Genomic DNA, 26,028 nt, shown 5'->3' with positions numbered 1-26,028 from the left:
TTAGTGAATATTTTTTAAAATTCGTTTCACAGATCAAAGGCCATGCTGTCGTTACATAAGTAATGATTATAATTGAATGATTCAACTGACTACACTGCGAAGCCAAGCAAAAATTATAATAAACCTACGTACTACCTAAAGCGCACAGCTACACGTCCCGGGCCGCTTTTGGCCGGGCTTTATCTATCCAGAATTCATTTAATTTTATTCAGTTTATATTAGAACCGCTCTAAAGTGGATGTATATTTTTATTTAGCGTTTCAAGATTTTTTATGTATCTTCATTCAGTACTTCATGTGATCCGTTACTTGTGTACCAGTCCATATTACGACTTCGACATATTTTAGCGTTTTTATTTACGTTTCTAATTTCATCTTCCCTCCCATATTTTTTGTTATTTTCAAATAAATACTGGGCATTTCGTTAAGTAAATGTTCTTCTATAAACATATATATTTTTTTATAATTTATATTAGGTTATTATTATAATGGTTCGGAGATAGAGCCTATGTTTAGCAATTGTCATCGTGTGGCTAATGATGATGATAGGCAATGTTCTGGGTTAACATTTTATAGGTAGGCTATTTATTTCTGAAAATATATACTTACTTTACTTTCCTGTATGTGAAAGTACACACGGCACATGGTGTCGTGGGTAACAGTCATAAATGACTTTTTTCATTACGCCAAAAATTTCAAAATTAACCATATTCTATACTTTTATGAGATGATCGAAACTATGGCACAACTCGGCTAGTGGATAAATTCGTGTAATAAAAAAAAATTGTACTTTTCAATAAAATTGGATTTATTTGCATTTTTAATGGAGAGGCAAAATAGCATTATTCTAAATCCTAAGACAAAGTGTTTATTTCAAACATGATTTATTGTGAAGAACATATTTCCAATTTTTTGAGTGGATTTTAAATAACGTCTCCACATACTTCGCTGCTCATGTGTAGCCTTTCTAACAGGGCAACTTGTTTCCTGATTGTTGCTGACCATGAGTCGATCATGAAAATTGACTACCATTCTCCATAGACTGATGCTTGCTTTTCATGTGATTCTTAAAATTATTCAACTGTGTATACGACGCCGCACACAGGCCGCATTTATACCTCTTCTCTGTATTGTGCGAGTCCATATGAACTTTCAGAGACTTAAGTCTCGGATAACTCTTACCACAGTATTCACACCTGAAGTTCCTCTCGCCTGTGTGTGACGTCATATGGTCTTTCAGTTGAGATGGGAGATAAAATTTCCGCTCGCACTGACTGCATTCGTGTTTAAGTAGTAGTAAATGGCTCTTTCGATTGTGTTCCCTTAATGATTTCCTACTGTTATACACTTTGTCACAGTTCTCGCAGGGAAACACTCGATGCTCGCCGTGTTCTTCGATTTTATGCTTATATCTTAAATGGTAGGAGAAGAAAACCTCGTCACATTTATTGCAAGAATACGCAGGTTCGTTTCTATGAATCTTTGCTATGTGTAAATACCGACTCTTTTTCGATTTGAAGATTTTTCCACACTCGGAGCATGAGAAGGATTTTACGTCTTTTGGATTATGTATCTTTTTGTGGAAGGTCAATAGTCGTTCTTCGAAGTAGTGCGCCCCGCAAACGTCACAGATATAGGTGCCAAAATGCTCAGCCATGTGCTTTCTTAACGCCTGGAAGAAATTAAAGCTCCTTCCACATTCCGTGCAACTCATTTTTCCAGTCCTCAGTTTGAACTTTAGAAACTCATTGCTCGTTTCCTCGTTTATTATTTTACCATGTATTTTAGTCAAATGGCATTTCAAAGAATCGATGTTATCGATATTTGCTTGACATAAACGACAATCGATTCTGTCGATGTCTACTAGAACATTCTTTTTGGCGTCCATAACGTCCTTGTAGGTAACCGGGTCGTGCGTGAGGGTGTGCGCACGGAGTGCGTCAGCATCAGTGAACATCTCCTTACAATATATGCAGTAATAATCGCTGTATATTGTGAAGAACGGACAAACGTACGAACACTCGATCATTGTTATCGCGTTGTTAATAGCATTATACTCTTTATCTACGTGCGTCTTCTTTTTCACTAAAGTCACTATTGGCCGGTCAGTTTTATCTGAAAAATATAAAAATCAAAGTTAAATTATTATATTTTATCAGTTGAATCTAGGAAGTCGTCATCCTTCTCTGTTTCGTTAATAAAAATAACAGAACATTTTTCTCCTAATATTATATTTGACAAATTAGTTACGATGAGAAAAACTACCGGAATATAATTACGAAAACCTCTTGAACTGACTCTACAAAATATCAATCGCAATCGTTGGTATACAAAACTATCAGTAATACATTTCTTTTCTGGTCACAGCAGAAGACCCCACTACACCTGATGGTAAGTAGAGTGGGGAGCAGATAGAGTGTTGACTGACGAGAAATTTATTCCCCGCTAGTCGTCACAAGTACGCTGGTCTGTTTTAATCGGATATACTCGGGCAGATCTCGGAACGCGATATTCTTACGTGAGCTACTGTGAGGGATTTTACATCTTGAGTTATATAACTGTGTTCCCTACTCAGGCGGATACAAGGATCCTACCAACAACAAAACTTACTGCTACTAACTGATTTATCATACTACTGTAAACCAAGTAGACTTATTTGTTACTACATGTATAGTAGTTTTTAAAACGTACATACAAATAGACTATCAGTAATAAGATGTTTTAGGGTGGCTTCAAATTAGCCACTTACTGCCGCGCGGCCGTAGTGCTGCTTTCTACATCCATAAGATGTGCTACAACACAAGCGACGCTAAAAATACCTAAGAGCCCAGCAGCACAGCGCTGAACGGCGCGGCGGCGCGATGAACGTGAAGGCGCACTTAGAACCTAACCATACGCTGTTTTTTACAAATGCAGATGATGCTTCAAACGCAACTTAAACGCGCAGTAAAAATGGAGTCGCGATCTCGAAACCAAATTGTTACCCTGAAGGCATACAAAAAGTATGTCAAAATCTTCACATGCATTGGCTCTTATAAACATGACTAGGATTAAAAAGCCCTAGTATGTTTTGTACAGACCTCTCTCTTTTAACTTGTTGAGTTTCTCTTTGGTCCTCTTCATTCTCAGCATGAGTTCTTTCTTTGCTCTGATATCTTCAATTGGTCTTCTCTTGATCATTTTAGATGACTTGGTGTTGTCCGTGATTGTTGGTTCTTCCTTTATTTGTAGATCTGAATTAATTTAGAATGGCTTTTAATAAATTTGAAAATACACAATTTCACTTTTTAAGCGGGGATAGTCGTAAATATTAAGTATAAAAGAATTTTTCTTACCTGCATCATCGGCAACATCATTTAGGTCATCTAGACAATCATCGTTTGAGATACTGTCAACAACATCATCAACTGTCATCTCCTCTTTAATTTCCGCTTCAGTTTTCAGTTTAATATCATTGGAATCTAAAAAAAATATATATTTAGGTGTTTTTGAATTCATAGGACCAAAATAATGACAATGTTTATACAAACATTTTATAGGCTTTACTCTAGAGAAAAAATACTGTAGATTTTCCCAACAACCTTTATTTCTTTTTTTATAAAGTTAATTACGTTTGAGGCCCACCTTAGCTACCCAGATATCCTGGCCAAAATAATAGGTATAAAGGGACACAGGGGAGGTTACTATTTCTTTTTTCATCACAGCAATATATGTTTTGCTACAATGGTACTTTGACAGTGATTTTCCAGATAATCTCTGGGTATTGTTTACATTTCCAAAGACAATAGACTTTCGTGCAAAGCCTTAGTGGTGAAACATAATGCGGACTTCAGTAAAATAAAACAATATTGATGACAATGACTGATGAGTATGCCTCTCATGATCAGTATCTAGCCAAAGAGAAACACAATAAATAAACATATTATAAACTAGCTTCCGCTCGCAGCTTCGCCCGCGTGGATTTCGGACTTCAAAAATGGAGCCGGTCGCGAACGTTCGAGAATGTTCGTTTTACGATGCTACTCGCTAGGTGATTTGCTAGCCTCTAGGTGCCAAGCAAGCCGCCTGCCTGTGCGTTCGCGACCTTATATAAATACAAAAATAATCCTTATAGCATGATTCAGTATTCACGCATGATGGCTTATTATTAGCGTATTTCATGGATAACTTTGGTGTTTCTATACCGATTTCTATTATTCTTTTTTATGGAATATTTAATAATGTTAACTTTTTTAATTAGGGATGACTGAGAGTGTTATAAACGTAAGAGTAGACAAATATAATGAGAGAGCTTCGAACTGCTAAGCTATCGGGAGTTACACGTGTTATTGTGAGTCAACCATAAAAGATAGACATATGCTGTCCTGGGATATTTTTTACATAATTTTAAGGAGAACATTTCCGTCATACATGATTTCTGTGTAGCTTTAACCTTTAAGGTTGCACACGCGACGGAAGCTTAAAAAATGGAGTAACTTCTCCCGTTTTCCCAACATTTCCCTTCACTGCTCTGCTCCTATTAATTGTAGCGTGATGAAAAGTATACTATAACCCGCACAGGAGTATGACAAATAATTGTACCAAGTTTCGTTAAAATCCGTCGAGTAGTTTTTGTTTCTATAACGGTTATACAGACAGACAGACAGACAAAAATATTACTAATTGCATTTTTGGCATCAGTATCGTTCCCTAATCACCCCCTGATAGTTATTTTGGAAATATATTTCATGTACAGAATTGACCTCTCTACAGATTTATTATAAGTATAGATTTAAACATAGATATATAAAAAACATCTGAAAAAAAATTGATATAAAAAATAATATTCATGTGGTTTGTTTTATTTATCCTGATCATTCAAGAGTTAGTGGTATATTGAAAATAAAATTGAATTAGTAGTCCTACTTTATGCTGATGCTAGGCATGGCAGTTCCAACATACTAATATATTTAGGATCAATTTTATTAACTAGATTTTTAAATATGGAAACAAATACATATCAGAAGTCACCTGCATGTATTTTGTTCTTAAGCAGCATCTGTTCACACTGCAACACTTGTTTGCGGAATAACATTGCATCTCGCAACCGCAGCACGCAGCTGGCACAGATCAACCGCTCCTCCACCTCGCCATCCAAGTGTGATAACTGTAATAATGGTATCTTACTATTATTTGATCTCCAAGACCGACTCTAACATCTCATCTGCTCATATTCAAAAAGATCGATTGCAGGACTAATTGCATGATAAAAACAAAAAAAAATATTGCCAAGATTGTCCTGTTCATCCCTAAGCAATGAATAATATATCTACAATACATAAATCAGAATTATTATATTTATAGGTAACAGTCATATTGTTGCAACACATTGAAGAATCTCGGATAAGGCTTGAATTGTCAAATACTTAACAACAATTTATTTTTATTAACAATGACACAATGTTGTAAATAGTTATTTAAAAATCGCACCAGTTGTAATGAATTAGTAATTTTACTTCAAATATAAGCACTCTAAATAAATGACAAACTTATAGTAATTATCCTGCTTCTATTAATATTAGCCAATTATAAAGGTAAACAATTATTAACCACCATTCGTAATGCCTAGATACCACTACACTTTTTTTAGACAGTAATACATTCTTGTCTTATATATATTATAGTGAGTATTATAGCTTTAATTTTTTTAATGAAATTTATTTATCTGTTTTAAACTCATTCTATAATTTTTATATGATAGCATGTCAAATTTTGGATTTTAGGTTTTCTAAATGAAAGCAGTTTAGTGCTTAGTAAATTGCCAGGTACTTTTATTTCATGTAACAACAAAGATGAACAGGTAAATAGACTAATGTAAAGAATTACAGGTATTATAAATAATCAAGTTAAAACTATTTCCTGGAAAAAATAGTTGCGCTATAATAACATTAGAATGTTTTAAAAAGGTAAGCTTATTTAAAAAACAAAAAAGGTGATATAAACTTCTATCGCACTTTCTAGTTAAGTGTCAACGTAAGATAAATGTGAACACAAAAGTTACAAAGGAACAGAATACGTTTTCCGATACAGAAATTTAATGTTGAATAGAGAAAAATATTTACCAACAATCCAAAACAGTCCAGAAACATATCGGAATAAACTTCTTTTTGTCCACACCATTCGTATTCCACGTTTAATAAGCGGCATTTTTTCGCCGTACCACAACAGCGGCATAATCCAGGGTCAATAATTGGTCCTTTCGTATTAGTAGTATTTGTAGTCATTTTTTAAACATTAAAACACACATTCAGAAATAAAAGTAATGAATTTATTTTAGATTTAGATTTTTGACAATTGAGAATTGTAATGACATTTGTCAAAGTCAATATATTTTTTTTAATTCTTTCCATAGAAAACCGGCTAAGGTCATAAATGTAGGAATAAATAAAATAAAAGAATAAATAAATAAATATAGAATAAAAAAATAAAAAGATAGCATTTCTGAACGGAATAGCCATAAAGTCATTCATTCTCTCTGGTTCGAAAAAAAACAACGACGACGCGGCGGTGGTGTGCGCTTTTATGCAGAAATAAAAAAGAAGAAATTATTATCGAAGAAGTTTTTTTTTATTGCCGAACCCCTACATAAAAATAATCTTATTTATCGTAATCAAAGGTATAAGAGGTATCAACAACTGGTAACTACCAGTTGGCATATTCGGGCAACATCGACTCTAAATGTCAAAGTATACTAATTTATGACAATTCGTAATAGTAAATTCTTCTCTGTGTATATTGTGTATTAAAAAAATATTCCTTTTATATTTTATCATTAGATAAGATTACAGTATTACGTTTGTTGTAGAAATGTGAACATAAGACGAAGTCAATATGAGTGTTCGAAAGGGCAAGGGCCCAGTGTTCGATCCCGGACTGTGTCGTTGTTGTGGTTCTATGAAGAAATGTAGACTTCTCAATGTGGAATATGAGTGTTCGGGACAGAAAGAGGTTTATTCTGACATGATGATGGATTGCTTTGGGCTACTGGTGCGTGCTTACCAACTATTTAATTGAAAAATATCCCATTAATAATAATATCTTTCACTATGATCTCAGTTCATATCAATTATATATTATAGGAGGAAAAACGAAATATAGCAAACATACTACTTTTAATTATATACTTCGTGTAGTAAATTTTATAAAAAGAAGGAATAATCTTAAAAAAAAAGTGTTACATGTTTGATTGCATTTCATAATTTTTTTTTTGTAAGTTGTATCTTGTTTATTAGAATAAAATTGCAGTATCTATCTATCCCGTCCAGTAGTAGAGGAGGTCCGTGCCCAGTCGTGGGACAGTATATAATAACGGGCTGATTTATTATATTATATCTATGGCTACACTTAGAAGTTGGGGTGTCTCAATTGAAATGAGTTTTCCAAGCCCCCATTTACCAGTCCTCTTTTTTTTAAGAACTTTTTACTATGTTAATCAAAAAATGTAAAATTACATAAATATGATAATTATCACGGAATGCATTTAAAAAAAATTTTTTTTAATCACAAAAATATGGGAAGGTTTTAGTATTAAATTTATATATTTTTGTAATCAGTTCTACAAAGGCACAAAGCAGGAAAGCGGAAAGAGTCATTATTATTGAGACATCTGTATTGTTAGCATGTTGAATACAATTTACTTTATAAAAAACATTATAATTACCGGGTATGCTTTTAGTTTGAGATGTGATTTTTCAAAATTTGTTTTTTAATCTCTTGTAAATGGTTTTATTTATAAATATAGTTCAATACAATAGAAGACAGTTTTACAATGGAAGAAAAACAAATCGATATCATAATTAATATTGTTGATACTTCACAAATTACCCTTGATGACATGATATTGATTGATATAGTGAATTAAGGCAGCATGGTGGCTAGCATTTTTGAGCAGAAATTTAAAATATAAAGTTATATTCAATAAATCAGTGTCACTCCTTCCTGTATTCACTGAAATTAGCATAGTAACAACAATCCCATTTTGTTTTCCACTGCTTTTTTTCATTATGACGGAAATTTATATCATTAACCAGTTTCATATTCACAGTTGTCCCATTTAGATGGAAAGCCTACAGAGCGTCTGGTTTGTGCAACATGTGTAATAAGGTTGCGAGATGCTTTTTCGTTCAGACAACAAGTGTTGCGCTGTGAAGAGGCTTTTTTGCAGGTGAAGGTGTATGACTCTGAAAATAATGGTAATTATTATCTATATAAATAAATAAAGTTGTCTTTTAAATTATTTAGTAATAGAGACATTACTTTTCAGAGCGTCACATGCAAATGGAGGAGGCACTAGTAGAAGGTGGTCCGAAGATAGAAGTGGAAGTGATCAAGGTAGAACCTGAAGATGTAAGTGACAATATTAGTGATACTGGAGGCCCAAGTGAGGATGCACTTGCAGATGCCGCAGGTTCGCATGTATTAATAATATATAAAATATACTGGTATGCCATAAAATGTTTATTGCTTATATCCCCAAAAGACCTTTTTCAGGCACAATTATAACATAATGGAGTATTGGGACTATCCATTTTTGAAATTATAATTTTTGTGTTGGATTGTTTGATCATTTTTAATACACTTTATTCATAGAAAAACCAGCATATTTTAAAGGTAAAATTGTGTTTATGTGAGTCAAGTACTTTTTGGTTTAATGAAATATCACATTAGCTAAGTTTTTACATGTTTTGTTAATTTGTGTACACTTAATTAACATTCTAGTACCTAATAAACATAAAAGGATTACAGAATTGGGTATATATGAATTAAATACATTTTTACCTAAAGTTCCATGGCTACGTTATGCTTTTCCAATGATTTTTATGCATTTGCGGTCTTTTGCCATGTGCACATTAATTGTCATTATTATCTTCTTTTATTTCAGATGATGAAACAAAGCCTGACCTTGCCCAAGATGATTCAAACGATGACTTACCTCTCATACACAGCAAGCGGAAGATTTCACGGAGACCATTGCCCCCAGAGCCTTCCAAAGTAAAGAAATCGGAAAATGTTGTCAGAACTACGCCAACAGGACACAATGTAGCGCTTAAGAATTATAGTTAGTATAATTATCTTCATTTGTGTTTGAATATAGACACTAAATGTAGTAGTCAAAATTGTACTTATATTTTTGTCATATTTGTAGTGCGCCTGAATTCTGATAACTTAGTAAATTTTGTATAAATGTTTGATTTGTTTTATGCATATGAAATTTTTATGAGCCGCCGATAAAATCTTGTTAAATGCAACGGTATATTTCAGATATGCCAATGTCGAAAGTGCAGCAGCTGATCAGAGAACGCGACCCCACTTACATGACGGAGACAAACATTCTGACAATCGTGGAGTTCTCATATGTTTGTCCGTTTAAATGCCGTCACAACCACCTTCTCTGCTACTACTGCGGTCAGGTGTTTTCGGATCCGCAACTGCTTCGGGAACATACTATCAACTCGCACCACCCAAAGAAATTCAAAGTGACCGAACACAAAAACATGATCAAAATAGATTTAACGAGGATTGATTGTAGGTTGTGTCCGGTTAAAATCAATGACTTGGAAGAGTTCAAACGGCACATAGTCACAACACACAAGAAGAAGTATTACTTTGATTTTAAGGATTCAGTGTTGCCGTTTAGATTGACTAAAGAAGAGATAAAATGTGCGCTCTGTAATGTGATATTCCCGTACTTTCACGCATTGAATAAGCACATGAATGAACATTTTAGTAACTATGTATGTGAGACTTGCGGTTTAGGTAAATATTTTTATATTTTATAAGTCCATTATTAACTTTTCTATTTTTTATTTTAGACGCAAAAGTTAAATTACGTATAAGTAATTAAAATGCCATATCATTGAAAATGACACCGACATGGCATTCAAAATCTGTTAAAAAATTACGCGTGAATATTTTGTTGAAATCGGTGTGTTTAGAAATCTGAATATTTCGCTATCTTATTCGCACTATACATATTTAATATGGCCCCAGGTTTCGTGGACAAGGGCCGTTTTGTAATGCACCAGCAGCGGCACGACCAAGGCGACTTTCCCTGTGAGACGTGCGGGAAGATGTTCAAGGCGGAGTACAACAGGGACCTGCACATAGACAGGGTGCACAGAAAGCGCGGGCGCGTGTACTGCCCCAAGTGCGACATCAAGTTGATGTCGTACCCGCAGAAGTTGAAGCACCTGGTGGAGGCGCACGGCGAGCAGCCGCTGAGCTTCCCCTGCACCATGTGCGAGAAGGTGTGCGAGACCCGGCGCACGCTCACCATACACTGGAGAAAGGATCATCTGAAAGATTTCAGGTGAGGTGGCTTCAGATTAAAAAAAATGTAGTACTGTTAATTCAAATTTTTTACCCTAGTTTAGCATAGTTAGTGAACCTCGGCTTTCTGGGTAACTTCAAGTATTGAAATTTATTCGTCTTAGTTTCGCAGTTGAAGAAAAACGTAAAAATAATTAATAATCATGGATATTTCTGCCTTTAAAATTTCGTCATATTAAATTTTAAAGGCCGAAATATCCATGATTATTAATTATTTTACGTTTTTCTTCAACTGCGAGAACTAATCACTAACTAGACGTGAATTTAAATTCTTTACTTGCCAATACTTGTTTAGTTACCCAGATTAAAGCCGAAACAAAATGTATGAAAATGGACCTTGAGCTACCACCTTAACTTAAGTACAGCATAGCATACTCAAATATATTGTCGAGTAATCGAAGCCAATAAGAGGCGTTGCGTTCTTCGTATTGGATACCAGTTGTTTTTTAACACCACTCGTTCCAAAACCTACATATGTGTGTTATATTATGTGTATCACCTGATACCAGGACACTATAGGTAACCTACGTATAGTGTTCTTTATAACTGACCGGATATAAAATATCTCCGATCTGCAAAAACTAACGCAGTTCCAAGACTCCAAGTAATTCGTTCAAACATAAGCTTAGCTTTTTAATGTTATTATTTACCCATCTTCGCCCCCAGGTATGAGTGTCAGTGCTGCGGCCAGAAGTTCTTCACTCGGTTCGCACTCAACAACCATATGCCCACGCACACGGGTGAAAGAAACTACAAGTGCAAAGTGTGCGAGAAATGTTACCCTCGTCTCAAGACTTTGAAAGACCACATGAGGATCCACACCAATGATCGGAGGTATCGTTGTCATATCTGCGCTCAAGCCTTCATACAGAACTGCAGCCTGAAGGGACACATGAAGAGTCAGCATCCTGAGTATGGATAAGCCTAAATTTATAACGATGATAGTCAGTAATAACTCACACCTTCAATCATAGAACAGATTCTGAAACAACTATCTTTTTGCTAACAGGAAAAGTTCAAATTTGGTAATCAGCTATTTTAAAATTAATTCTCTAATTGCTGTGGTAAATTAGTGACATTTCTTTTGTACATTAAAATAGTCTACAATATAAATATTATGTTTTAATTATTTAATAAAAATGTTATAATGTACAAATAAATCAATTGTGGCATTATAATTTTTTGTTTATTTTCAACTACTTAATGTATGTCCCGCCTTGGGATCATATTTAGTCCAATTTTTTCGAGCAGTAAAAAGGGTATAGGATGGCTATAGATAATAAAGATATTTGCCGAAGCGGCGTAAAGGACGTATTTACGACGTGGGTGAGCGCCACAGAGTATATTATTGGGGTTTGTGAAAACCTGGCGTAGTGCGGTAGTAAGGCATAAAGTTTGATAATAATAAATGTTTTTTGATTGAATACATTTGGAGGATGAGGCGGTCGAGTCCTTACTTCTTACGGTATTCTAGTTATTAGGTCAAAAATGGAAAATTCAAAGGATTCACAAAACTAAGTACAGACAGACGTACACTACGATTATTAGTAAGGCTTCTCATATAAAAGCCGTAGGTACCCACATACATAGCCAATTTGAAGGTTTTTGTGGGCACACACAACTATAATGATATGAAATATTTGAATCCATTAAATGTTGAATTAAATTTAGATTTAGTACATTTTTACTCTACTACCAATGGAATTCAGGTTCCACTAGAGAAGAACGAACAAGAGACTAGGGTTGCTCTTTTTCAGAATTAGTTCAAATGTATGAGGTATCCATAGTGTATAATACAAAAACACGTAATTATCTCAGGAATCATTAAACGAATTTAATAATCTAAAATTGTATGTATCAAAATACTATTAACTATTAGTACTTATAACATAGTATGCGAAATGGGCCAGACCATTCCACGCCCGCTCTAGAACAGTTGTCGGAAGAGTCCTCACGCTGCTATGGTCGGTAGCCACAGGTCCTGACGTGCGGTGGTTCACTTTTGCGAGGTGGTCTCTCGCAGAAGCAAAGTGCCGAGAGCATTAGGATCTCTCCCGCCAGAGGAGACGTAGGAGGTTCCGGATTGGATAACTGACTGGCGTCTCCTACCCAGTAGAAAATTTTACCACGGTTTTCCCTGCCTGTTTGGAAAAGGCGACTTATATGTGCCATTGGGTTGCTCTCGGGGGCTGTCCGCCTTTAGTTCACGTTGTGCGATTTTAAGGACATTGTGGTGACCCTTGGGATGGACATAGACACTACCGTCGGAAGAACCCCGCAGCCGTGCACTATTGCATTGAAGATAGCCAATTAAACTCCACAGTTTAATTTGGTATGCCGTGCGTAGGGTGGATATAGCGTTAGGGACAGGGCCTGAAGGTCGCCTTATGTTTCCATATAAAAAATAAAGAAAGACCACTAATTCCCGCTCACGAGTATAACGCATGTGCCAGCCATCGGCCTTTTCTCACCTCACTACTTACATAAAACTGCTAGATAAGCTAGTTAAATAAAATAACAAAATATGTAAACAAATGTATGAAGATAGTGGTTAAAATTGCCGCCAAAAGTTGCCGCCACTTATTTATCATTCTTTTTGGGCTCTGGATACTTGTTCTTAGAATCATTGCTAAAATATTACCATACATATCCTCGCCGGAGATACCAGCTCGCAATAATAAACTTGCCGAGTAATCTTTATTTAAGATAAAAATAAAAGATTTAGGTATGATTTTTTTTGCGATATACCTAATCGTGTATTTTTTTGTAAAGCATCACGTTGAATAAGTTTGATAGTATAGTTTATATATGTAAGATATGTAATGTCATTTTTCTGGAAAACAAGCTATTTTTAAAAACGTGCTACAAGCATGCATCGGTCTACGCAAAAATGCTGTGTAAATGTTTAATCGCTGTTCAATCTCTGGAAAATAAAAACCCTACGCATATTATTTCGGAACAGATTTAGTAGGTATCTACATTTTATGTATAATTTGCATATATTGTTTTTATTCGGTCCTAATTACGATTATGTATATACCATACAAAAATTTACCAATATGTGTTGGTTTCTCAGTAAGAATTACTATAATATAAGCCAAAGTTGTTATGTACAAATTACAATGGAATACTGCATGTGATATACGAACAGGTACTTGGGTAATGACAAAGTGAAAAATAACTCAGCAACACTGCGCTGCCCCGCTCAAATCAATCTCTTCGATGGCGTCGCATCATAGTTTTACAAATAAGAGTGAATTATTGACTTTTAATACTAATGACCAGCTTAAAGATAGAAGTTAGTTAGTATCTTCGATTATGTTAATTGTTTTTTTCTGAGAATATAACTGTTGATTTGTGATAATGGATGGAAAAACATCCGACTGGAGGCCCGGGCCAAGTGTGTGTCGGTGTTGTCTCGCCGAAGGATGTTATAAGGACATTTCGACTGAATACTTTTGGATGGGAAAGAGAGAAGTTTATGCTGATATGTTGTCGGATACTTTCAGTGTATCTGTAAGTATAGTATTCCATCATAAATTACTATTTTTATTGTTACCTTGCCACGGCATCCATTTTCTAAGCTCGTAATTTCGTGATATAACTCGACTGAGTTGCGCAGTCGGTTGTTTTGTTTACTAAAATGGGCGACGCCGAAGTCATTCCATTTTGGTCGGGTATAAAAATCGATGCAGGTACTTTTTTTAGGGCGTTTTTGAAACCTTAAATACCCAGTATACATGAATGAATACTTCATATGTTTGCTACAGTAGATCTATAAATCGAAATAATATACATTTTTGTTGGGTTAGATGCTACATAAAACAGACTATTTTGAGGACTGCCACTGTGAAAATGCATTTTATAAGAATGTTGCAGAAACAATTGAGCTTATTAACAACCAGCAGCTTTCTTGACGTCATCCATGCTGGTCGACCTAATACTTACTTACTAGACAAATCATTTAAAAAAAACCCTAACTCACTAATTGCCCAACTTGGGCATACAATATAGAAATTGTCTAGTTCACTAGATCAATGAAGGGTTATTTCAAACACAATCTATGCATAGCTTTTCTATGTTTGTACATTAAAATTTTTTAAAAGAAAATATCAGGAAAAGCACAAGGAACAGATCTAAAACATTAACTTTGAAATTTTTGTCTGCTTGCTCAAAGATTCATTTATCAAAACAAAACATATTGGATTGGAAATATAATAACTGAAAAATATGAAGGTTTATGTTGTTTAGTATAAGATTAGTTAGGGATAGACATACTCATGAGATGGGCCAAACATGGTGTACATGTCCCTGTTAGGCTGACATATTTATGTCTACACAATAGCTAGTATACCATAAGTATTCAAAATGTATTTGTTTGAGTAATTATCAAAACTAGTTCTGAAGATATTTAACTGTAAATTTTTAAATTCAATAATAATGGAAAGAACCAAATAAGATACCTAATTTTTTGGGGCCCATATGCACAAATATTACTTAAGTACAGTGTAATATTGTGATATTAAGTCTGTTTCTCAGTGGTTAAGCTATGATAGTCTTTGCAGTGGCTAGGCATAGGGATGCTGTGATTGGCAAATATAGAAACAATTGTACTTTAGTTGGCTGTCACATAAACAAAGCCGAATAAAGCCAAAGAATTTGATGAAATTGCCGACACTGCTTTTAGGTGCTCTGTGCATCCTCATAGTAGTTTGTAAACATGGGTGTAAAAATATTTATTATAGGTGAAAGTCATATTTAATTATTAGCCAGTATTGTCTAATTTTACTATTAGTTTGGAAATGGCTAGCTGCCTGGGATAAATAAATATGTGGCAGGATATGAGTTAAAGAAATTAAGGCTTTTTTTTTAATAAATTGATAGTAACAGTAACTTCATAAAACGAATAAAAATGTTTTATTAAACTGCCAGCAACTCCATAAAACAATTAAAAATGTTCGCATGCAGATCGCGTATTCTTCGGCGGGAGGTCCGAATAGCCATAGCCGGCTAATATGTGAGCCATGTATCTCGCGGCTACGCGACGCGGCCGACTTCAAGCGGCAGGTGCAGGAGTGCGAGAGGACCTTCATGCAGCACCTCGACCCTGGCAGCACCTCCGCCGCCAACGACATCGATAGTGAGTGTTAATATTACGCACGTTAGAGTAAGCACTCTGGGGTGTTAAATATGTTGCAATAGCCGATAGGCTGTGTATGCGGTATGAGTTTGCGCGGTTGCGGCAATTTGCTCACGACTGTTTTTTTATAAAAGAGGATGCTATTCGACGGTCGACCGACAATTATTTCAGTTTGTGCGCGTCTACAATATTTTTAACAATCAGAAGCAACAAAGTTATTGTAATTTTCAATTGCTTCCTACAGCAATAGTATCAGGACTACTTATTATTATATTATATTTACTGCTGAGCATATCTCTTTTTTTTTCTGGGAAGGATTACGAGTCTAGTGCACCACGATCGCAAGATATAGGGCGGATGGCTATGAATTGGCAACGAAGTTCCCAAGTATACCTAGTCTTGCCATAAATATTGTAATAAAGAAAAAAGAAAATTGTTAACTGCAAATAACATTTATTACTTTTACAGTGTGTCAGTTTAATACATAAATATAAAACAATTAAAAATATAAAAAGCTTATTCGAAGTGGTCTCCATTGGCTGCAATACAGTCCTTTTAAACGATGAGGCCAGTTATCAATAGAAGCACGCACTCTTTCCATGGGAAAATTCTTCACTGCCAATCGTATAGATTGTTTTAGGGACTCAAATTATCATGGCGTTTAGAGCAAGCTGTACTCTCTAAAACTGACCACAAATCATAATCCAGCGGATTAAGATCGGGACTAGACGACGGCCAGTCTTCAGCTCTGATGAAGTCCGAAACGTTCGATTCCAACCAAGACTGCGTGGACCGAGCTTTATGACCCGGCGCCGAGTCTTGCTGGAAGGACCATACTTGGTTATTGAACATGGTGATGTTAAGGGGCTTAACTACCTTCTCAAGAATGGTATCTTGATACACTTGTGCCGATGTTTTGATACCTTTTTCACAAAAATATGGCTCAGTCACTCCTTCATAGCTAACACCCCACCAAACCATCACTGAAGTCGGATAATGTCCACGTTGCACTCTGTCGACTAATTGGGAAGCTTCCTTAGAGCTTTGAGCATAAATACGGTCATTTTGTTTGTTAAAATGTTGCTCAATTGTAAAAATTTTCTCATCCGTAAACAAAATTTTTCTGTGACCTCCCTTTGCGTACCGCTTCAGTAGTTGTTTCGATTTTACCACCCTATTCTTCTTTAAATTATCAGTTAAGAAATGGCCAGTGCGTCTCTTATAGGCTGCAAGTCCTAAGTCATCTTTTAAAATACGCGACATGGTTCTAGGTGCTATCTTCATTTCCCGAGATAAAATCTTTTGCTTTCGGACAGGATTTCTTCGAATTCTTTCCCTTACTGCTTTGACCACCTTTTTCGTACGAACACTACGTGGACGGCCAGATCTTTTTCTGTCACAAACAGAGGAGGTCTCATTGTACCTATTAATAGCCCGGTACACAAACATTTTACTAATACCAAGTGTATGGAGAGTTTTAAAAATTGCATTTGGCTCCATACCTACTTTGTGTAATGCTATCACAGCGATTCGGTTCTCTTTATCACCCCACACCATTTTAATATCGCAAAATATTTTACAATGTATTGGCGCCAAAATGAGAAAACACAATGAACAATCGTATAAAAATGACAGATTCGAAATTCAAATGTAATATTTTTTTATAATTAAGTGTAACAGTATTTATGGCCAGACTAAGTATACTTATAGCAATGACTATCCGTGAATGTCAATTACTGCATTCGCTAATGATTAGTACTAGCCATGACTATCCCGGAGCCACTGCATCTGGCGCAGGAGCGTCATGCCTGGTGATCAGCTGTCCAAGACTCTACCAAGTGACAGGGGTCACGATTCTCAGCATTCAGGGTACAATTAGAGAGAGAGAAAGTACAGTGTATCTGAACATAAAATAACCGCGGTGTTGTTTCTGTCAGTTGAAGCCCAGCCCGCGGGGAAGGAGGTGAAGTTAGAGCAGGTGAAACTAGAGAAGCGGTTCAGCGACGATGACTTCGACACCGCAGACTTCGGAGATGAAGATGACGATGACAGTGAGTATTAATGATCAAATCTAGTCGTAGCTTCCGTAATGTTTACCGTCAACCGCGTTATGTGTATACATCATTGGATTTCGAAACAGTTTAGGTTGTGTTTTGAAATATTTATATTTATTCTTGGCAAATAGCTTGCATAACGGTGCACTTTAAATGAATATCGACCAATGCGAGATGTTGCGTCTCGTGACAGTTGTCAAGATTATGGGAGCTTGATGGGCTGGGAGTCGAGGCTGAACGTGGAACCCAATATATAGGAGTAATTTCTTAAGGCATGATTATATCCTATATTTTCAGACGTAATTCATATGTATATTATTATTGTTAATATTTATAAAAATTAAAGTAGAGCTTATTAACTCGCTATAATATTTAAATTGGATTATTCAGTTATGTTCAACTGGTTGAACATTTTTTTGTTGTCACGGGGTAAATGCAAGACTCGGGGATCGTCCGCCCAGCCTTATTGGTGACTTAGAGGTTATGTTGCGGGCACCGGTCTCACGTGACGCTAAGCCACCTACAGACATGGAAAAAAGGTTGGGTGACAGACTGAGTCCCCTAACATTCTTTACACATACTACACTGGCATACTAAGAGAAATATAGTGCCCTTATGGCCTATTGGCCCTCTGTGGCGGGTTATAAACCGCTCTGGATTCCTTCGTCAAGAAACACCAAGCAGTCCATCTCTATTTGTGGGGATTCAGACACCCAGTAGTCAAATTATTTAATACAAAGGCTCAAAACTTATATCTAAAATGTATTTCAGTGGACGACCAACCGCTCACCAAGTTTGCGACGAAAGTGCCCAAAAAAGAGGCCGTCGACTTCTTAGACTTGATAGACAACTCTCAGATCACCGTGAAGAGAATGTCCATGAGTAAAAGCAAAGCACCGCCCGCAAAGAAAGTAAAAGTGACCAAAAAAGAACCAGCCAAGCCGACCGCCAGCAAAGCGCCCATCAAAGTCGTCAAAGAGAAGAAGAAAAAAGGTAGGCATCATATTCGATATTTACTTGCGTCGGAAAGTAGAGTTGTTTATGAACTGAAACGAAAAAGGGGTCTCTTGTAAATGTTTTGATATTACAAGTACTGTTTGGGGGTATGAATATGATTCGATCGTCTTTTATAGGTTCCATTTTAAGTTTCCAGTCTATTTCCCTTGGTCACGCCATCACGCGTGAACGGCTGGACCGATTCCACTATATTTTTTTTGTTGTGTTTGTTATTGTCAAGAGAAGGTTCTTAAAAAAAATCAAAGAATTGCGCGGAAAATTAGAAAATTTAAAAAAACTTAACTGTCAGCGATTGACAGAATGCGCGCTGCAAATTCATAGTTAAGACGGGACAACGTCTGTGGGGTCAACTGGTTCAAAATAATCGTTAATTTAAAATAATTATTTTTAATTATCCTAATTTTTTTTTCACAGTGTGTGACTGTCTTTTTTGTCGGAGTAAAAATTAGGCTGTATTACAGTTTTTGGGTTATGTGGTGGTGATTTTTTAGATGTGTTATTGACTTTTGTGTAGGCTTTAGTTAATACTAAAAGCTTTACCAATAAAGATATAATTAATTTAATGTCTTGCATTTTCTCACATTTCTCAATTTTCATTTATTTATTTCTAAATGTATATTTACATTTATTTATTTCCAATAGCATTTAACTTTTGCTCGCACAATGCATTATAATATTTATATTTCTTGTATCTGTCCTCTTTGAAGTAAGGAGCTTATAAACGATTGAATCAATTTCATAGAAAGAGAACTCCAAAGTTCATCACAACTCTGCTGCTGACTGTTTAATTGACAGATTTTTTGTTGGAATCGCATTATACGTACAAACGAATCAAACACACACACACCTCATGTTATATAGATTCACAACTGGCTAAGGTTTGCTAGTTGAAGTTTCTGTAGATAAAATCTCTTCTTTATAGAAACATATTTGTTATTTTATAGTACTACTAGGAGAGGTCTTAATAGAATGTTCAACCCTTAATTTCTGGGACTGGGTTACCTCCAGGTAGTTTTAAACCTATAAATGAGGATACAATGAGTTTCAAGAACGGTATGTCCTCAAATATTACAATAGAGCACTGTTTTTTTTTAATTTTGAAATTTTACTGCAGTATGTATTGAATGAATCATATTGCCGGCTAACAATTTCTAGTTTTAACGGAGAAGAGAAAAATAAAACCGCTTGTAATTTATTTTAGATGGTTAAAAAAAAACAAATCGCGAAATTTCTAAAAGGCCTCTTTTCGATTTTGTGGCAATGACTAGTCCGAATTATCAGTTTTAATCCGTAGATTTGCGTGAAAAAATGGCTCATGTGGGGGTCTATAGAACGGATCTATGGGAGTGATGCAACAGTAGTATTGCTTACAATCAAGTGACTGGCAAACTCGTTTAGACCTTGAAAGCAATAAAAAAAAAGTAGTAAGTGACTCGGCGCTTACTCTTCGATATAAACTGAATTTTCGTCAGGCGACGGTATTGCGAAGTCGGTTTCGTAGCTGAACAGGAGTTATAGTGTCGACACTCGCCCGCTAGAATTATTTCACGTCATTGTTGGTAAGTTAAACCGACGTTGACGCCGGAGTAGTAGGATGCAAACAGTACACGGATTTGTTACCAAACTAGGTACTACGAGTTGTCATATAGATTTAAAGTATAAGACTGATGACTGAACGATTCTAGTAATTCCTTAAATCTAAATATAATCATACACATGACAACAGAACACTAAAACACTTTTATAACAATGATAATGTGGTATAAATATAGCAATATAAAAATCATCATTCCGAACAGAAAACCAGTCAATTCGATAAACCTGATATGCATGTTAGTTATATACAGAAACACATAGATATGTCTCGTATTTTTGATGTGTCGCAAATTAGTCATTAACAAGTGTAGATAAAGAAAAAAAAATATCCAAGCGGCCTTTTTTGTGATCATTTAAATATTTATAGTAATATTATATTGGGACAATCATAAACATTATACTTTTTTTTTAATTATTGCATTTTTGGCGTATGATGTTTTTGTACCGTCCCTTGTTCTATACAGAAGTGGAACAGCTTGTATACTGACTTGCGGCACATTGTACAGAGCTTGTAGTGTTGAATCTTGTTTGTTTTTCTGTGCTCATTTCCCTTTTCAGGCTTAGGTTCGAAAAGAAAGAAGACTTTGTATGTATAATAGATCCCGTTAAAATATTTAGATTGAAATTACCGCTCTACCAATATATAAATTTGCTTGCTGTGGTCTCCTATAATTGAAGAGGCACGTCACATTTTTAATTGTAAAAATGCTACAACATTGTTTTTATTATATGCCGTGTATTCTTCGTTGGAGGTCCTTAAATAAGTAAATAAATCAATGTCGATGCGTGTTCAACGAGATTATCAGAACTTGTATCTACACATCCTGTTCCTGGTTCCTGTCATTTTTACAGTATTTAAAGAAAAAAATATAGAATATCGCACACGAGTAGAGCCTTGAGCAAATAAGTATCCCAAGTTAGTTATATTACCTAGACCTTGTCCGGAAAGCTAAGAAATCTTTAAAGAAAAAAGAACAAAGAAGTAATTATGAACAGGGTATTATTGCCATAACGGTAAAGGCACTCTTTAGAGAAAAAAAAATAAATAGCAAAAAATATAATGCAGATAAATAAAGTCCTATTAGGATTTAGGAATCAATACTTAGAGGCGGCGCATATATTATGGCGGAGCGTAGCGCAGATAATATTTTACTTTCAAACTATTATCGACATTGTGTTTATTGAAATAATATTCAAAATCCATTACGCCAACAATACACTGCATTACATTGTTGTGTTAATGAAAGAATAATATTTTAATGACGCCAATGTCGATAATAGTTTGACGGTAAAAAAAATCTGTGCTGCGCTCCGCCATATATGAGCCGGCCCTTAGATGCTATTGAAATCTATAAACGGAACATATATTAAATAAATACATTGTTGATTGCATAAGTCCCTAACTCAGGTAGACGCAGCTATATGACAAACTACTAATGCAGAATCGTCTCTAAAGAAGGTAAGTTATTTTTTAATTATTATATTTGTGAATGATTTCGATTACAAATTTAATCGAAATCGTTCACATTCCACGTACAGTTTATATATTAAAGCTCTGTAACATTAGTTTGTAAGTGTTTCAGTGAACAAGAGACGTATCTATGTGTTTCCAGTAAATATCACGAGTAATTGTATGAACGAATTTTGTTTATTAATTATTTTTATTTGATAGCTTGCTCGATGAAAATCTTTGTTGACGCCGCACAATTTCTTTTATTTATAAATCTTTTTTTTTTTTAAGAAATGTTGCGGTGATAACATGGATATCTGTGTTATTTCGTCATGTTTTGTTATATATATATATATCATATTCGTTTATGCAATTAACGATGATGCTCATTGCAAACAAATTCCTTTGTAATAATTTATTGTAAATTGTAACTTTGACTCTCAAATACGATGTTACAATTGAATTTTACGCAATGTTAATTTTAAGATATGCTAAATATAATTTAGTACCGGATTTTGACTATATGCTATGCACATAATATGCATTTAGCATACATGATAGACCATTTATCTACTTATTTCTTATATCATTTTCCTTAAATATACCACTACCGATATAAACTTGAATAAATCTAAGAAATTTAAACTGAAACGTTTAAGCACTTGCTGTGATTATTTACTTATTTAAGATGATTCATTTGATTTATGCACGCCGGATTGAGACGAAGACATTATTAAAACATGATCGATAAAATTTACACGCGTTAATTACTTCCCGTGACGTCATAAATGTCGGAAAACGTTCGGTCGGACGCCATGAATGACGGAGATATTTTTCTTTTTTAGCGGAAAATATCGATGGCGCGCGCAGTAACGCGCACACGTTACTGCGGTGCACGACCGCGTACCCATTCAGAGTGAACGATAAGTCCATACTGTGCGTCTACTGCCAAGAGTTATATGACGACCCGGAGACCTTTCGCGCGCACGTCGACACTGAGCACCAGAGCTTTTCGGTCAGAGTGGTCTTTCACAACCTGCCAAAGCCAGAGTTCATCAAGGCAGACCTCACCAACTTGCACTGCAGACTGTGCTCGCAGAGATACGACACGTTGGAGACGATCGCGGAACACTTGATCACCGCTCACAACGAGAGGATCGACTTGAACGGCAAATTGGGCGTGATGCCTTATTACTTACAAAAAGACGTGTTTAATTGTGCCGTTTGCGGCAAAAGCTTCCCTTCGTTGTTGCATTTAAACAGGCACACGATCACTCACTTTCTGAGCTATGTGTGTCACGTGTGCGGGAATAGCTACGTGGCGACCACCGGGCTCCTGCGCCATGTCAGATCCAAACACCAGCAGTACGAGGTGTCGTGCAAGAAATGCCGGAAAGTGTTCCCCACGATGGAAGCGAAAGAGAAGCACAGGAGGACGGAGAAATCTTGCATGCCTTACTGCTGTCCTAAATGTCTGGAGAGATTCTTGGACTGGAAGTCACGGAAGCGACACATGGAGACCGCTCACGGCCAGTCGAAGAAGACTTACCGTTGTGTCGACTGTAACGTGGTATACACTAGCGAGAATGGGTACTACGATCATTACAAGTTGCATCACTCGGCCGACTGCGCCGTCTGCAAGCATTGCGGTCTAAAGTTCACCTCGCGGTATAGATTGAAACGGCATATAACTAAACACACGATGTAGATCCATTGATGAACAGTACGTTATGAAGTCTATTAATTACAACCAACACATCGAAAGAGCGGAGGAACTATATTATTATTTTTAAGTTTAATCTATTCGATCGCGATGTAGTTAAGGGGTTCTAATACATCTTACTAAACTATAAAGTCGAAAATTATACAATAAACATAATTAGGGCCATAAACGCACATACAAAACGGTTTAATGACTCATCTCACTCGATCGTTTCACTTCGTTTGAGCAGTCATAAGAGTCACGGTTCAAGAGGTTGTATAAAGATTCCAAGATGCGACAAAAAACTTTAGATCGTCGTATATCGAATACGAGTATAGGGTAGGTATATTTGCCAGGTAATGCCAGTCGTTACGCTTATTATTTTTCCTTCAAGCAAGAATTGGAAATTAGACATCCGATCCTTGCCCGTATTACTAAAACTGTCGTATTTAGTTTAAATTATAATCAAAATAATAAGTATTATTAATTATCCAATGTTTTATCTATTTCTTGTTTTCCCATCTTGTTATAACACACAGTAGGTCTGAAGTGCAATAATTGACAATATTGTTAAGAAACGTTTATAGTTAACGTAGCTTCATCGTATGGAACAGTTTCTCTAAGATAAAAGACCCGTATTGTATTTTCCCGTGATAAAAAAGAAGCTTATGTGCTATTTCAGACTATAATCTTTCTGTACCAAATTTTATCCAAATCCTTAATGTTTTGATATAAAAGCCTTTACATAACAAAATGATGGGTTGCGCCGCCTATCTTCTTTACGGTATTTAACGGCGTATATTTTATGAAGGAAATTATTCTTAACCTCAGTATGTCAGGTATGTCGTGTAATGATTGAAAGGAGTAAACCTAAATATACTTTAAAGGTATTCGCGTGCCCTGTAATTTTAGATGAAGATACTCATGCGAATAATTCGAATTGTAAGTTTTTGCGGAAGGAAACTTCAAACGTTCGATTATAAGTACGCACGTATATAATAATTGTAATATTTCCAAAGACACCTAAGAATAATCTACAAGTGTTGTAACATCACTTGAAAATGTTTTTGAAGTAAACACAAAAAGGCCCATTGAGCGGAATACAGATTTATTTTCTTTTCTAGACGTGATTCAGCGGGACCCGGTAAGAAGAAATGCCGAGCTCGTCGTAAAATATACAACCGCCTATCCGTTCAGAGTTAATGCGAAATCGGTGCTTTGTGTCTACTGCGGTGACTTGTACGACAACCCTAACGACTTTCGACAACACATGGAAAGCGAACACAAAACATTTAGACTGAACATGGTGTTTTTAAAATTGAACAAAACGGATTACGTTAAGGTTGACATCACAAACTTAGCTTGTAGATTGTGTTCACAAAAGTACGATGATCTCAATCAGATTGTTCACCATTTAAAAGAACATCATAAAAAGGCGATATCATTAGAGTCCAAGTTGGGTGTGATGCCGTACATTCTAGAAAAAAATCGTTGGAATTGCGCAGTGTGTGGAAAGATTTTACCCTCCCTGCTGCATTTGAACAAGCACACGATAACTCACTACATGAGCTACGTGTGTGATATATGCGGGAAAGGTTACGTCGCGTCGACGGGCCTGCTGCAGCACATGCACACCAAGCACCAGAACCACTACAAAGCGCATTGTAGGAGATGTGCCAAAGCGTTTCCGTCCATGGAGGCGAAAGCCCAACACCAAAAGACCGAAAGAAAATGCATGCCGCATTGTTGCGCTGATTGTACGGAACGGTTTCCGAACTGGGAGATCAAGCAACGTCACATGGTGAACGTTCATGGAATGGTTAAAAAGGTGTACGATTGTTCCATTTGTGACGTCACCTCTTCGGATAGAAGAGCATTCTACGAACATTTCAAAATGTACCACTCCCAGGATTGTCTCGTTTGTCCGCACTGTAGACTCAAGTTTGCGTCCAGTTCTAGATTGAATAGACATATGAGCAAGCACGTTTTGTAGGTAACTTAGGTATCTATAGACTACATAATAAATATATTTGTTCACTGTGTACAATACCTTTTGCTATAGTATGTATAGGTCTAAATGTACAAAAGTTTTTAGCTTCTCTAAGCTAAATTTAATTTTTAAGTTACAAGATACATCCGTAACTGGTTGAGAACATCCATTCAGTTGTAATAAATATTATTAAGCAACTGAATGACATTGAACGATGCGAACACAAGATTCAAAAATGTTCTGTAAAATAATAAAAATAGCTTTTTTAGTGACATCTTTCAAACTTATTATATGTGCCTTGGTGTGCATAATAAGTATTTCCTTTAATTATTTATGGCAATTATAATTTATCGGCTATATATATTATAATTAAAACGCAAAGTTTTCATGTCTGTTTATACTGGTGTAAAAGAATAGAAGAAACCTTTCATTTTGTTTATCTATGCTTTGGCTTTAATTTTAATACTTAATTTTGACGTAATAGTGTAAAAATCAGCGGAACACAAGGCTCTCTGGTTATCTGCTTTAGTTTTGATACTCGCATTTAGCACTGGCATATTCGATATAATCATTGTTATTCAATAAAAATATTACGGTCCTAATGAAGCAATCGGCTAACTGCATTAAGCAAAGAACATTTTATATTAATTTTTTTTATTAAAGACATACATATAAATGATAAGTTTTTTTTTGCTTTAAAATAGAAAATTAT

At 35.6% G+C, this 26,028-nt stretch overlaps 3 protein-coding genes across 27 annotated transcripts in view; 2 read left to right on the top strand and 1 right to left on the bottom strand.

Annotated features, from left to right (window-relative positions):
- Positions 1-786: 786 nt before the first annotated feature.
- LOC115450059 (zinc finger protein 729) lies at positions 787-6,355 on the bottom strand. Its single transcript, XM_030178018.2, has 5 exons — positions 6,101-6,355; positions 5,010-5,145; positions 3,335-3,460; positions 3,080-3,232; positions 787-2,114 (listed from the first exon to the last, which is right to left on the bottom strand). The coding sequence occupies exons 1-5, from the start codon at positions 6,260-6,262 to the stop codon at positions 1,012-1,014; spliced, it is 1,680 nt and encodes a 559-aa protein (XP_030033878.1). The 5' UTR covers positions 6,263-6,355; the 3' UTR covers positions 787-1,011.
- A 367-nt stretch (positions 6,356-6,722) lies between these two features.
- On the top strand, positions 6,723-11,545 carry LOC115450051 (zinc finger protein 555). Its single transcript, XM_037442981.1, has 7 exons — positions 6,723-7,025; positions 8,083-8,230; positions 8,302-8,445; positions 8,920-9,096; positions 9,300-9,794; positions 10,029-10,347; positions 11,034-11,545. Exons 1-7 carry the CDS (start codon positions 6,870-6,872, stop codon positions 11,287-11,289), a joined length of 1,695 nt encoding a protein of 564 aa, XP_037298878.1. The 5' UTR covers positions 6,723-6,869; the 3' UTR covers positions 11,290-11,545.
- A 2,000-nt stretch (positions 11,546-13,545) lies between these two features.
- LOC115450047 (gastrula zinc finger protein XlCGF57.1) overlaps positions 13,546-26,028 on the top strand; it is a 67,546-nt gene continuing 55,063 nt past the window's right edge. For 22 of the 25 annotated variants that reach the window (XR_003939243.2, XM_037443605.1, XM_037443606.1 and 19 more), the window contains exons 1-4: positions 13,547-13,883; positions 15,336-15,507; positions 17,445-17,558; positions 18,333-18,554. Coding sequence is in view for 24 of the 25 variants with exons in the window: in XM_037443605.1 (XP_037299502.1) it covers positions 13,731-13,883; positions 15,336-15,507; positions 17,445-17,558; positions 18,333-18,554 (661 nt within the window). In the remaining variant the exon portion in view is untranslated. The other 3 variants (XM_030177998.2, XM_030177999.2, XM_030177983.2) reach the window with 3 other exon arrangements.

This window comes from Manduca sexta, chromosome 26, assembly GCF_014839805.1.
Source record: "Manduca sexta isolate Smith_Timp_Sample1 chromosome 26, JHU_Msex_v1.0, whole genome shotgun sequence".
Lineage (NCBI taxonomy): Eukaryota > Metazoa > Arthropoda > Insecta > Lepidoptera > Sphingidae > Manduca > Manduca sexta.
This window is presented reverse-complemented; position numbering and strand designations above follow the sequence as displayed.

Excerpts from the sequence above, each read along its gene's own strand:
- LOC115450059 (XM_030178018.2), bottom strand. The coding sequence starts at position 6,262 with ATGACTACAAATACTACTAATACGAAAGGACCAATTATTGACCCTGGA. Across the intron at positions 3,461-5,009 it reads TAAGAACAAAATACATGCAG|ATTCCAATGATATTAAACTG; the intron begins GTGACTTCTGAT and ends TATTTTTTTTAG. Across the intron at positions 3,233-3,334 it reads TGATGTTGCCGATGATGCAG|ATCTACAAATAAAGGAAGAA; the intron begins GTAAGAAAAATT and ends AAATTAATTCAG.
- LOC115450051 (XM_037442981.1), top strand. The coding sequence starts at position 6,870 with ATGAGTGTTCGAAAGGGCAAGGGCCCAGTGTTCGATCCCGGACTGTGT. Across the intron at positions 8,231-8,301 it reads GTATGACTCTGAAAATAATG|AGCGTCACATGCAAATGGAG; the intron begins GTAATTATTATC and ends ATTACTTTTCAG. Across the intron at positions 9,097-9,299 it reads TGTAGCGCTTAAGAATTATA|ATATGCCAATGTCGAAAGTG; the intron begins GTTAGTATAATT and ends GGTATATTTCAG.